Source organism: Lytechinus pictus, chromosome 2 (genome assembly GCF_037042905.1).
Source record: "Lytechinus pictus isolate F3 Inbred chromosome 2, Lp3.0, whole genome shotgun sequence".
In the NCBI taxonomy this organism is placed as follows: domain Eukaryota; kingdom Metazoa; phylum Echinodermata; class Echinoidea; order Temnopleuroida; family Toxopneustidae; genus Lytechinus; species Lytechinus pictus.
This window is the reverse complement of record NC_087246.1, coordinates 40,166,195-40,181,366: the sequence shown is the minus strand read 5'-3', so window position 1 is coordinate 40,181,366 and position 15,172 is coordinate 40,166,195. Positions and strand designations below refer to the sequence as shown.

Here is a 15,172-nt window from a genome sequence, read left to right as displayed (position 1 = left end):
TTTCTTCATTTTGTTCAACAAATGTAGAGGGCAGCAACACACGGCAGTGTTGCTTTTAGGAAGGTCCACTTCGCTCAAATTTTGTGACCATTTTCTCCCAGAGTACTTTTTTGGAAGATTGTAGAGTTGATTTTTTTTCGTTTGTTCAATTTTACTATTTTTTATAGATAATAAAACTTCCAAGGAAATATGTTGAATAATATTAATTACTTTTATTAAAAAAATATAAGACAAAAGCTAATCATGATTCTTGTAGTTTGCATAGCAATAAAAATACATAGACTGATGACATTTGTGTTACCGTTCTTCTGCTTCATTTCGCTGCCCCTACCAAATCTACACAAGCTAACGCCAGAGCCAAGAACGTGATGTTCTCGCCTTGCCGCGCCGAAACTTCCCCGGTCACCTCCGGTGCACGTGCTGCGCGAATGATATGATGGCCGCACTGCACTGGCAGGATAACCTCAACGCGACTCGGCTTGGCTAGATATGGACTTGAAAGATATAGACTTGGTCTGTCATTGACGTGGCATTAAGGCGGATGAGCAATGATAAATATTCAAGGTTAGGATTTTAATTTCCACTTACAGCGTAGATTGTAGTCTGAAAATCTGAAATAATTATCCACAAATCCAACCCAGCTTTTTGCAATACATCAGGCAAGATTGAATACGGCCACTACGCTAGCTGCAAAGCCAAGTCCTAGACCTAACGTAGACCTAATATTCCACCGAAATTATCTGATTAAGTATCGAGCTATGTATATTCCGACAGGTCTTGACTTAAGAACTATCAAGGGGCGAAGGTCTATGTCACATTTACTCTTTTCATTCCATAATTTTTCAAAAATTTTGTGTTAATTAGCATATGCATGCAGAACCGTACCCTACCTCAGCACCGACCGGGCCAAGGCGCCGCTGCGGTTATGCCAGCCACGGCGCTTGTATACTCAAGATCGAGGTGCTGCTGGATTGTGTAGGCGCAATAATAAATATAAATGAAGTATTTATCAACCTCACGTTTCCTTGTTATCATATTGATGTGCAAAGTCATAAAACTTACATGTATCACCACCACGTAATATTTAAGGAAAAATATTCTATATTTATGCATGATATTTGATGTGAAAACTTTTCAAGCAAAAATAATTGTGAAGAGGAAATGAAAATAAATCAACTCGACAATCTACTAAAAAAGTGCTCTAAGAGGATTTCGGTGGTCACAAAATGAACTTGCCTAAATCTGTGTGAAATTAGCAGACTGGTTTATTTATGACAGAATTTAATCCTGTTTTATTGAAGATTTACAAAAACGTTAAGACAATAATTGAGAAATAATTGTATTCTTAAAATGTGGTAGATTAAGATTTCATGGTTTATATATTTTTTTTTCTATTATTTGAATCTATAAGTGGCATAATCTATTAGTTTACCTCTATTTTGCTATTATTCTGTGAGTGTATTGTATTGGTTCTTGGTTTCGTTGGCATGGCTACCAAATTGTTTGCGCACTTTAATTGTATGCGCATATCGAGTGGACCTTCCTAATAGCAACACTGCCGTGTGGTTGCTGCCCTCTACGTTTGTTGATTTTGTTAAATTTCAAGCCATCAATTACAATCATAACTGAGATTTGGGATTCTAAATTTGTTTACTTTATTTTATGCTAATCATGTGCACTCGTAAATGATGTGAAGACCATACTGCCTGCAGTACCTTCATCAAAATGATGACATGCACTCTGTTACACATAAACTTAGCAATGATTGTAAAACAAATATATACTTTTTGTCTTGCCTCAACAAAGTTCAGCATAGACCTACATGTAGTAATCACTCTTCCTGTTGGTCTGTTTAGCCTGTTCGAAAATGTTAGTTTTGTTCAACTTGCACTCATTTCTTTATCTTTGCATCAATTATGTTTTCATACTTGGTACAAATGATCCTTGGGTAATACCCAGGGATGCCACTTTTCCGTATTTATACGGAATTCCGGCTTTTTTCCCGCTATCTGTCTTATTTCCGTATTTCCGACTTTTCCTGTTTTCTGTGTATTAAAAAAACCGGTAAGTCCTCCTTTTTTTCCCCCTATTTCTTCCGATTGCGATGCATGTCGATCGACCGAGTGAGAGATATTTGCTTTTATAACAGTATATAAATTGTTCATTGAGTTATGCTTTTATCAAGGCTTTCTGATTAGAATTATCGATATCCTGGCCAATCAATGCGAGCGACAAGTTCCAAACGCACGCACATAGACAAGCGCAAAGTAGCGGCACGAATCGCGGTATAATAGCGACTGGTAAATACGTCTGTACAGATGATGACGTCATCCAAGATGGCAACTTACGATGACCAACGAAGGAATCGAGGATGACTAAGTTTTGATCATCATTTGATAGGAATTAGCGGTAACTGCGGTCTAAGGTACGATGTTTCTGAATTTTATATATTTTCTCGTAAGTTTGGATGTAATTATTTTTTTATAATGTGACATTTTATGTACCAAAAACGATCCGAAAATCGGGTTTCCGCCGAATGTTAGATCTAACGTTACTGCTGCATGCTGATACGGAACCCAGGGAGCTCCGGCCCGGAGCTCCTTGGGTTACGTATCAGCTAGGGTTAGCTGATACGTTGTCTTTATGTACGGGCCAACAACTCTTCAGTCTATGTATTGGTGAGCGGAGCCAACGCGGTTCAGCTGAACAACCAAAATACACAGACTGAAGCTTTTGGTCTAGCGTTCTATGAGAGACACACAACTAACTAACTACCGTCAGTTTTTCAAACCTAATTGACTTCATAGTCATCGATCACAACAAGGTAAGAAACCAATTGGTCCTCCCCCCCCCCCCCCTCCCCTAAATTTGAGGTGGGGGCGGACCCCCCCCCTCCTAATTTTTTTTTTTTTTTTTTTTTTTTTTGCTTGTCCAATTTTTTACCTGTGACATGTGTCCATCCCAAAATTAAAGGTGGACCCCCCCCCCCTAAAAAAAAAATTTCTTGGACACTATCCCGGCCCGCGATAAGTTTCAGTATTTTTGGAGGACACCTACATGTAGTGGCATCCCTGAATACCACATGTGACCCCATAAAAATAATGGGGTCAAAGACATCTAGGGGGTCAAAGGGTCAAATGATACAAGGTCATGTTAATCTTTTGTCTTGCCTACATAGCAGATCGAGCAAGACTATAGGCGCCGCTTTTCCAACGGCGACGTCAACATTAAAGGAGAATCCAGCCTTGGCCATAAAATTTGTGTTGGGAAGAAGAAAAATGAATTAAACAGAATGGTGAAAGTTTGAAAGAAATCAGACAAGCAATAAGAAAGTTATAGCTGTTTTAAAATTGAGATCACTAATACTATGTAGATTTCAAATTGGCAACTGGGGAAGTAAATTATGACAAGGGGCAAGGACAACTTTCCCATAGGCCATGTACTTTATTATCAGGGATTTGTGGTTTTCTCCTAAGTACCCATTCCCCTGGGGCAGTAATCTAAATATAACCCAGGTACATGTAGTATATTGTTTTATGTCCTCATGAAAGAAAAATATAATTTGAAATAAAATTTTTAGGAAAAATGACATTTTACCCATAATATGTATTGGAGTACATGAAAGAGTAGTCCTTGCATCACTATGACATCCCATATGGGGCCAATTTGAAGTCTCCATGGGTATAGTGATTACCAATATTTACAACTTTTAAAAATTCATAACTTTCTTGTTGTTTGTCCAATATTGTTCAAACTTTCACCTATCAAATTGTCCGATTTTTCTTTTCCTTATAAAAACAAGTTTTCATTTGGGTTGGATTCCCCTTTAAATCTTAACCGAAGGTTCGGTTTTTTAAATGACATAACATATAAAGTATATGGACCTAGTTCATGAAACTTGAACATAAGGTTAATCAAGTATTACTGAACATTCTCTTTAAGTTCCAGGTCACATGACCAAGGTTAAAGGTCATTTAGGGTCAATGAACTTAGACCATGTTGGGGAATCAACATCAAAATCTTAACCTAAGGTTAAGTTTTAGAAATGTCATAACTTGGAAAATATATGAACCTAATTCATAAAACTTAGACATAAGGGTAATGAAGTATTACTGAATATCCTGCTTGAGTTTCAGGTCACATGACCAAGGTCAAAGGTCATTTAAGGTCAATGAACTTTGGCCAAGTTGGGGGTATTTGTTGAATTACCATCATAACTTTACAAGTTTATGGATCTATTTCATAACATTTGGTCATAAGAGTAATCAAGTATCATTGAACATCCTGTGCAAGTTTTAGGTCACATGATTAAAGTCAAAGGTCATTTAAGGTCCATGAACTGGCCATGTTGGGGGTAATTGTTGAATTGCCATCATAACTTTATAAGTTTATGGATAATATTTATGAAATGTGGACATAATGGTAATCAAATATCACTGACAAGTCTTAGGTCACATGATCAAGGGCAAATATCATTTAGCGTCAATGAATGTAGTTGTATCATTATATAAATGATGTGTTTTGTGTCTCATTGTAGTTTTCAAAGTCAGCACTGCTGCTATATTGAATCGCGTCATGCAGGCAAGACTGTCAGAGGCGCTCCACTTATTTGAAGTTTTTGTTCAACTTGCTCTCATTTCTTTATTTCTTCATCAATTTTTTTTCACACTTGGTAATATGATCCTTTGGTAATACCCCATGATTTTTGTAGAGGAAGGTTGGGTCAAAGGTCATCTAGGGGTCAAAAAGGTCAAGTTTTTGTTCAATTTGATCTTATTTCTTTAATTTCTACATCAATTATGTTCACACTTGGTACACATGGTCCTTGGGTAAAACCTCATCTGTGTCCATGAGAATAATGGGGTCAACGGTCATCTAGGGGTCAAAAGATCAAATGATACGAGGTCATGTCCATGCTTTTTTTTTCAAGTTTTTGTTCAACTTGCTTTCATTTCTTAATTTCTTCAATTTTGTTCACACTTGGTAATATGATCCTTGGGTAGTACCCAGGCCTGGTAGTACCCCATGATTTTTGTAGAGGAAGGTGGGGTCAAAGGTCATCTAGGGGTCAAAAGGTCAAGTTTTTGTTCAATTTGATCTAATTTCTTTAATTTCTACATCAAGTATGTTCACACTTGGTACACATGGTCCTTGGGTAATACCACATCTGTGTCCATGAGGATAATGGGATCAAAGGTCATCTAGGGGTCAAATGATATGAGGTCATGTCCATGCTTTTTTTCTAGTTTTTGTTCAACTTGCTCTCACTTCTTTATTTCTTCATCAATTTTTTCACACTTGGTAATATGATCCTTGGGTAATACCCCATTATTTTTTTGGGGGGAGGTAGTTGGGGTTAAAGGTCATCTAGGTGTCAAAAGGTCAAGTTTTTGTTCAATTTGGTCTCATTTCTTTATTTCTACATCAATTATGTTCATACATGGAACAAATGATCTTTGGGTAAAACCTCATCTGTGTCCATGAAAATAATGGGGTCAACGGTCATCTAGGGGTCAAAAGATCAAATGATACGAGGTCATGTCCATGCTTTTTTTTCAAGTTTTTGTTCAACTTGCTTTCATTTGTTAATTTCTTCATCAATTTTGTTCACACTTGGTAATATGATCCTTGGGTAGTACCCAGGCCTGGTAGTACCCCATGATTTTTGTAGAGGAAGGTGGGGTCAAAGGTCATCTCGGGGTCAAAAGGTCAAGTTTTTGTTCAATTTGATCTAATTTCTTTAATTTCTACATCAATTATGTTCACACTTGGTACACATGGTCATTGGGTAATACCACATCTGTGTCCATGAGGATAATGGGGTCAAAGGTCATCTAGGGGTCAAATGATATGAGGTCATGTCCATGCTTTTTTTCTAGTTTTTGTTCAACTTGCTCTCACTTCTTTATTTCTTCATCACTTTTTTCACACTTGGTAATATGATCCTTGGGTAATACCCCATTATTTTTTTGGGGGGAGGTAGGTGTGGTTAAAGGTCATCTAGGTGTCAAAAGGTCAAGTTTTTGTCTCACCTGCATAGCAGAGTGAGACTATAGGCGCCGCTTTTCCGACGGCGACGGCGGCGGCGGCGTCAACACCAAATCTTAACCTGAGGTTAAGTTTTTGAAATGACAGCATAACTTAGAAAGTATATGGACCTAGTTCATGAAACTTGGCCATAAGGTTAATCAAGTATTACTGAACATCCTGCCTGAGTTTCATGTCACATGACCAAGGTCAAAGGTCATTTAGGGTCAATGAACTTAGACCATGTTGGGGGAATCAACATCAAAATCTTAACCTAAGGTTAAGTTTTTGAAATGTGATCATAACTTAGAAAATATATGGACCTAGTTCATGAAACTTTTACATAAGGTTAATCAAGTATCACTGAACATCCTGCATGAGTTTCACGTCACATGACCAAGGTCAAAGGTCATTTAGGGTCAATGAACTTTGGCCGAATTGGGGGTATCTGTTGAATTACCATCATAACTTTGAAAGTTTATGGATCTGATTCATGAAACTTGGACATAATAGTAATCAAGTATTACTGAACATCCTGTGCAAGTTTCAGGTCACATGATCAAGGTCAAAGGTCATTTAGGGTCAATGAACTTTGGCCAAATTGGGGTATTTGTTGAATTACAGCCATAAATTTGAAAGTGTGTTGGTCTAGTTCATAAAACTTGGACATAATAGTAATCAAGTATCACTGAACATCCTGTGCGAGTTTCAGGTCACATGATCAAGGTCAAAGGTCACGTAAGGTCAAAGAACTTTGGCCACGTTGGGGGTATTTGTTGAATTGCCATCATATCTCTATAAGTGTATTGGTCTAGTTCATAAAACGTGGAAATAAGAGTAACCAAGTATCACTGAACATCTTGTGCGAGTTATAGTAGTTTTCAAAATCAGCACTGCTGCTATATTGAATCGCGTGATGCAGGTGAGACGGCCAGAGGCATTCCACTTGTTATTCAATTTGGTCTCATTTCTTTATTTCTACATCAATTATGTTTATACATGAAATAAATGATCTTTGGGTAAAACCTCATCTGTGTCCATGAGAATAATGGGGTCAACGGTCATCTAGGGGTCAAAAGATCAAATGATACGAGGTCATGTCCATGCTTTTTTTTCAAGTTTTTGTTCAACTTGCTTTCATTTCTTAATTTCTTCATCAATTTTGTTCACACTTGGTAATATGATCCTTGGGTAGTACCCAGGCCTGGTAGTACCCCATGATTTTTGTAGAGGAAGGTGGGGTCAAAGGTCATCTAGGGGTCAAAAGGTCAAGTTTTTGTTCAATTTGATCTAATTTCTTTAATTTCTACATCAATTATGTTCACACTTGGTACACATGGTCCTTGGGTAATACCACATCTGTGTCCATGAGGATAATGGGGTCAAAGGTCATCTAGGGGTCAAAAGGTCAAGTTTTTGTTCAATTTGATCTAATTTCTTTAATTTCTACATCAATTATGTTCACACTTGGTACACATGGTCCTTGGGTAATACCACATCTGTGTCCATGAGGATAATGGGGTCAAAGGTCATCTAGGGGTCAAATGATATGAGGTCATGTCCATGCTTTTTTTCGAGTTTTTGTTCAACTTGCTCTCACTTCTTTATTTCTTCATCAATTTTTTCACACTTGGTAATATGATCCTTGGGTAATACATGTACCCCATTATTTTTTTTGGGGGGGAGGTAGGTGGGGTTAAAGGTCATCTAGGTGTCAAAAGGTCAAGTTTTTGTTCAATTTGGTCTCATTTCTTTATTTCTACATCAATTATGTTCATACATGGAACAAATGATCTTTGGGTATTACCACATGTGTGTTCATGATGATGATAAGGTCAAAGGTCATCTAGGGGTCAAAAGATCATATTGCATATTTTATTGATTTTATTCTTGTTGTTGTGTTGTTGCAAAATAAAGGTTTTGCAATCAATCACAAAATTGGCAGTTATGAACACAATGTATGCAGAAATCAATGTCCTGTATGTCTTAAAGATAGGTTTATACTTAATTTGTCTTTGTGTGTAGTTTATTGCAATATTTCAAGAACATTTTCCAAAGTCTTTTTTATCTGTTTAATAATCATTCTTATATGATTTGCAGAATTATCATCTGAGAAATTATTATCAATTTAGATTTAGAAAAGGGCTGACTTTCACCGATGTGTTCCCTAGTCTACTCAATGTTCTCACACATTGACCAAAGATATATTGCAAATAAGTCTTGATTTAAATATTTCTCTGTTCATCAAGTTCACAGTGTTTACCCTTTTTAGCACATCTATGACCATTTTTTCATAAAATAATTATTCCAATGGAAGTGTTACCTAGTATACTTAATTTTCAATATCATTATCTTTCCTACAGCAAATGGTGCATTACCAAGTGGACAATGGAAATACCAACTGGGCCTTTATTTTTGGTCTCTTGGAAGAGAATAAAGAAAGGCTAGGTATCGTAGACTACAGCGTCAGTCAGACCACATTAGAACAGGTCTTTATCAACTTTGCAAAGCATCAACACATTGATCCACGTGTCAAGTCTGAATAAGAAGACTACACCTCAACAGTTTGTTGCCTGTTCGACAGATCATCAGTGTATGAATTTAGTGTTGATAAATAGTCTACACAGAGTTCCTGTTGTTCTCACAATTCATTAGTGTATAAACGGAAACACAGTCTGAGTAAAAAGACTACACAGTACCATGTACATGTATTTCTTATTATCTGCACATTAAGTTAGATTCATGAGAGGATAGACCAGATACAAAGACTTAACCTTAAAAAACTTTTAATTGTTTAGTGTTTAACTTTATGAAGTCTGTATTAATGTAAAGGAAATAAAATATAGTGCCACATTTTCTCTGTTACTTACCGCCCTTACACACTGTAAAAAATTGTAATTTGAATGATGATTCCAGTGAAAAATAAGGCTAATAACAAATTTTTAGCACGTTTGAAACCAAACTAGAATCACAAATGCTTATCACAATCACGAATTGAAATTCTACTCCAGAGGTGAATTCCAGTAGTGTCACTCAAATTACAGTACGAATTTTATGTGTGAAATGCTTGTCCTCCAAAACATTTTTTGGGGAGGCGGAGCTTAAGTGTCCTTTCAAGCACTTCCGTATATAATACAATTGTCATGCACTCATCGTATTGATGCAGTGCTTTGATTGACAAGTCACCAAGAACACATACCGCCTTTGCTCGGGAATTCAGATTCAAATCCAGTTTTGAGTAAGCGTGTGAAAGGTCCGATGATTCTAAAGACGAATTGCAGATTCATGTGTGAAAAGGCCCCTAGTGAGGCACTTCTGTATTTTTGTTTTCAAGACATGTGATACGTTTGCAAATACATGAAAGATTGTCTATTAAGATGGACTTATATGTACTTATATAGCATTTAGACAAGTGTAAAGAATGTGTTATCAGAATGCATGAACTTTATAAAAAGTGATTTATGAAAAATATATGCACTTATGGAATACATAAAAATTTCCAATGAACAAATTGTATTATAAGTTTTAACTTTTTGGTGATTAAAACTGTGTGATATATTAAGATGTGCAAATATTTTTATCAAATAATTGGTGTGGTGTGTGATTCCATCTTCAAACCTCTGATTCACAGATTGCCTCCTTTACAGTGTTTGTTTTTATTTATTGATTTGTATTTATATATCAATGTGATAGAATATAAGCATTCATTTATTGTGCATGGGAAGTTTGGACATTGTGTGATATAATATTTGTTGTTTATGAACCCAGCATGGAAGATTTTATTTCTTCTGTCTGCTTTTTAATCATTTTTCAAATGTGAATCAATTTAGTAGAGATGTGGTATTGTAATATATCTCTTAAATGTCTTGTTTTATTTTTTATTTGAATTTCTTTGTGAAGTGTTGTAGTAGACATTGAATTTTGATTACAGTACTACTAATAGTCTTAGAATAGTGATGTGGAGGTACATTCTCACTCAATGAGTAAGTCTATTACACTACTTGGTGGTGTTGCATAAAACAGTTACCTACACAGGTTATTATGCATGGTTGCTGCCCAGTGCTGCTCTTGCTCTAATTTTTACTGGTGTTTCCCCCACACATGAAACTGGGTTGTTATTCAAACTCTGAACTCAAAACATGAACTTTGCATTTGTTAGAAATAAAGATTTTAATCTACAAAGATTGAATTGTAACTTAAGCTCGCAAGAATAGACGAGATTTGTAATTTGAATTAGCACCCCAAAACGTACTACTGGTTGTACAGAAGTTGTCCGCAACTTAAGAACTGCCTTGTGAAACTCCCATTTGGCACTTTTGTAATTATATAAGTATTTGATAGTTTGTGAATATTTTATAGACTTAATTTGTATATAAGTGATATAAAAGATAGTACAATGTCACACGAGTTGGTTTGTTAGAGGCATATCGGTTGTTTATATTTCTATGCTGTATATATCAAAATAAGTACTAGAAGTACAGGTATTATTGCCAGTTTTGATTATAAAAATCTTTCAGTCCTGATATGAAATCTTCAATGTCAAGTCCTCATAACAGATTATATGACATAAAAATTTGAAAAATCACTCTTCCTCAAGTGCTGTTATACTGTACTCACCATTTTTATTTCATATCTAATATTCCTTGATTTTGGTTCAAAACCCATATTCACAAGAATTAAAATAAATGCCTCTAACGCATGATTTGTAAATGGGTCTCCGTACTGTTTGTTATGATCTATTGTGGAAAGAGCAGAACAGTAGAAGTAGGTTTTAGGATCCTCTGATTGGTTTCAATTTTAATAGGAATATTTAGTGGATTGTTAGGAATGAACTGAACATGATATAATATTCCTGCAATCTATAAAAAGGCAGGTTCTTAATTTTGAGATCCAGGGGGTGTTTCACAAAGATTAAAGTATGACTTAGATGCGTGAGGTATAAAAGTCATGGGAAACAAAAAAAATTCTCATGTCACACAACTTGCATTGCAGGACAGTGTTTTACGACGGGCCCAAAAGTCTCTTCCAAAATCTGTCTGCGGTGCACAGCGAAAGCTTGGGAATATTCAAGTTTGTACCTCAAAGCACCATACTGCCTTTGTCACGTGCAATGCCTCTTATTCCATGTAGTTTTCAACATCATATAATGGATCAATATAAATTCATACAAGTAGTGTACAGGAAGAAGCAATATATAAATAATAATAAAGTAAGTGCATGCTATACCATGCCTGAATATCTTGCATATACCTTGATGTATTCATGTATTTAATTCAATACTTTCATTTGCAATATCAAAGTCTTTCTAAATTTATGATGTTGTATAATCACATACATTGACTTGTTTTATTATAGAACCACTTGGAAATAGTTTTTATTATCAATATTATTTAGATGTATGATAATGTATGAATTACAAAGTTAATTCTTATTGAAACTTCAAAAGAGGCTCAAGAGGAAAGAATTATTTGTATGTGTGCATTTTAAACTCTTAATGTGTTTTTCTTGTAGAAGACATTCATTTAATTCTCTCTTGTGTGTGTTTCAATCTTTCTCAAGGCTGCACAAAAAATTGCACAATATTCCACTCTTCATTCAACTTTATTTACTTTTCATTCAGATTGTATTATGTTGTGTAAATGATTCATATCTGTGGCTGAACATTTCTACATGTCACTCATTACATGGAATATTGGTGTAATGTCTTGCAGTACTCTGTCATGTGTTTATTTATAATCGTTGTACTCTTTTTCATTGCTGCACATATTTGCTGAACGAATGTAAGTTTACACTTTGAAATAGTCTAACAATTTCCTATCATATATACTGAATACTTCTAAGACATCAAAATATATTTATTCTATTTAATATTTCACGTTTTTTCACATTTCTATATGTATATGGCAAATTGATGTAATATATTTTACAAGAGTTTTGATTTATAAATTTATATTCATCATTTGTTGAAGTTTCCTGTTCCACTATTTCAGACCAAACACTTTAGGAAGAGTTCTATTTATATACTGTATTCAAATATTCCATCCAGCTTATTTTGTCACCAAAGATCTCTGTGAACTATCTCTTGCATATTAAGGAACAATTCCTACAACAAATTATGTTGAATATTTATCTGAGTTTTCACAATTTTACATCATAAAAAGGCATCATATAATAATTCGTTGAGAACTGAGATTAACAATTTTTGTGTGACTCATTGTCACCATTGCCTTGTTATAACAAGAATCCTTTTTTGAGAAGGATTAAAAGCAATTATTAAGGGCTATAACCACACTAATGTTAACAATATGATCTACACTATACAGATATGTGCTGTTTTTTATATCTCTAACTCTTATTTTGGTCTTTTATCTCTTTAATATTTTAATAATTTGTAATTTCTAATTCTGCTTTGTTTTATGTCAAATATATCATTCTTAAAAGATTAAAGCATTTTGTACCAGTAGCGTGTTAACCAAAGCATAGGAATGAATGGAAGACTTGATTGTACAGTTTCATATGAAAGAGCAACTGTTTGTTATTTTTTAAGGGGCAGTTGATAGTGTCAGTTTAATATCACATTTAATGCTAAAATAATTCATTACAATAAAGTAATGAATTATGGTAATCTTTGTGAAGGAATGGATTGTGTTTGTCAAAATGATATGAGTTTATTATTTCTTTACAAAACTTCATGATTGTTGTATATAACAACAAAAATCCTGTAAAGCCAAGATGTGCGAAATGTTTGTCATGTTTACATGCTTGAATGCCTGGATTCTGTTATTTCACATTGAACCTGTGATGTGACAATCAATAGGCTTTTTTTTTTTTACTGTGCTGGATGTTACAATGTAGATGTTGAGCTCCTACAAACAGTTATGTGATGCAATAGATTCTTTTGTGAGTTGTATCTCAACTAATAGCATATGACAACTGTGAGATATAATTCTCTTGAAAATAGCAGAGATGTCCTTGTGAGTGCTCTACCAGCTGCATTTCTTCTCCAATCATCTTGAAATGTGGCATGAAGGTCCATTATGGCAAAGCAAAGCCGCCTATTGACTTTAGATTTGTTTTCTCAAAGACGGTTGCCTCTGCTTCCCCTCCCCGCAGCTCCGCGCTCTCCTGCGTGCCGCGGGCATTGGTCCGACGCTTCCTTTATTCTTTATAATTCTTTACTTGCTCCTTTTGGCTCGTCTTGAATTGAATTTATTTTATTCCCCTCTCCACAGCTTAGGCTACGTTGGACAGGTGGGAGCGTCGTCCGTTGTTTGTTCTCAAACTTGTTTTCAACTTTGTTCTTGTTTTGAGTTGGTTGATTGTTCCCTTTGTTTTTCAATCAATCTTTTGTTCTTTTAATTAATTGATTAATTAATTTTAATGAATTATTTTGTATTGAAATTTTTTTTTAGACTTATTGTCTTAAGGACGTTCCACAGTTATGTTTGTGCGCATCATGATCTGCGCATATTTTACACTCCGCGCGCTGACGTCACAATGGATGAACTGGTGATTAATCAGCTGTAGGTATGTGAGCTGATTTTTCTCCTTATCTGCACTAACTGCAGATCCAATGTGTTATTTTATGAAGCTAAGAAACTGGAATTATTCCATGTGCCATTCTTTTTATTCCTCTACAATTTCAAAATACTTTTCTCTGTAGTGCTGCAAAGTATGATGAATATGACCCCGAGTTTGAATAAAATAAATGGTAGAGTGCTTCGGAATTTTTCCTCACAGATACAAAGCTTTTGGCGTGTTTTTGGGGTGTTTTAAGAAGCACATTTGCTCTAATAAGAGGGATGATAGTTTGAAAACAAGCACATGAACCCACATTTTTTAATGTTTACACCTCTTATGTATACCTTCCTCTACAACTTTGCAAATTTTGGTGAAAATGACATGGGTTTTGAATAAAGTGCTGCATTTCTTTTACTTCTCAAGTTTTTTATTGAAATTTGAAATTTTTGAGGTTGAGTATTATTTTGTTATTGTTCCCGCAATTTCTAAGAACTGATAGTGCTGTTAGACTTAAATGAGCAAACAATTGAAAGCAATATGAATAGATTATCCATTTTAAGGATACAATTATTAATCATATTGCAAAATTTGATAAAGTTTTCATGGATTTTGACTGAGTAATAGAGCTTTAAACTCATTGTTGTGATCTCGTGAGGTCTAGAAATGTCAAATTCTTTTGAATGCGTAATTCTTAAGAACATCTATTTGGGTTAACTTTGAAGCTCTACAGCAAAAAATCAAGCACATGGACCTATGTTGAATTGTGCATATTTGGAATATTTAGGTGCTAAAGTGTCTATGTGCAAAGTATGATGAAAATGACATGGATTTTCAATGTTTGGGAACAAGACTACGGAACCATTCGCATTTTACACGGTATTAACAGACTTTTGCTTGTTTTCGGCGCATTTTGGGCTGTTTCAAGCCAACTTGCAACAACTTGGACACGGATAATTTGAAAACGAGCACATGGACCCCATAGTTTAAATGTCCTAACTTCTTCAGAATATATTCCTCTACAAATCTAGAGAGTATGATGAAAATGACATGGATTTTGAATGTTTGGGAGCGAAATGCGGGAACCATTCGCATATTAGGCGGTATTATTAGACTTTTGCATGATTTCGGCGCATTTAGGCGATTTTCAAGCCAACTCGCAACACTTAATTTGGACACTGATAACTAAAAAACGAGCACATAGACCCCATAATTTTAATATTTGAACGGCTTCAGAATATATTCCTCTACAAATCTAGAGAGTATGATGAAAATGACATGGATTTTGAATGTTTGGGAGCGAAATACGGGAACCATTTGCATTTTAGACGGTATTATTGGACTTTTGCACGTTTTCTGCGCACTTTAGGAGGATTTCAATATTTTCAAGCCGTCTCGCAACACTTTGGACCCTGATAGTTTAAAAACAAGCACATGGACCCCATATTTTTAATATTTTAATGGCTTCAGAATATATTCCTCTACAAATCTAGAGAGTATGATAAAAATGACATGGATTTTGAATGTTTGGGAGCAAAACTACGGAACCATTCCCATTTTAGACGGTGTTATTAGACATTGCATGTTTTCGGCGCATTTTAGGCGATTTTCAAGCCAACTCGCAACA

General features: G+C 35.1%; 1 protein-coding gene across 1 annotated transcript in view; it reads left to right on the top strand.

The window, feature by feature from the left end:
* Positions 1 to 12,758, top strand: part of LOC129254230 (phospholipid-transporting ATPase ABCA3-like) — a 48,699-nt gene extending 35,941 nt beyond the window's left edge. The window contains exon 10 of the mRNA XM_054892680.2: positions 8,391 to 12,758. Coding sequence (XP_054748655.2) covers positions 8,391 to 8,573 — 183 coding nt within the window. The 3' untranslated portion in view covers positions 8,574 to 12,758. The remainder of the gene's footprint in view (positions 1 to 8,390) is intronic.
* The last annotated feature ends 2,414 nt before the right edge of the window (positions 12,759 to 15,172 follow it).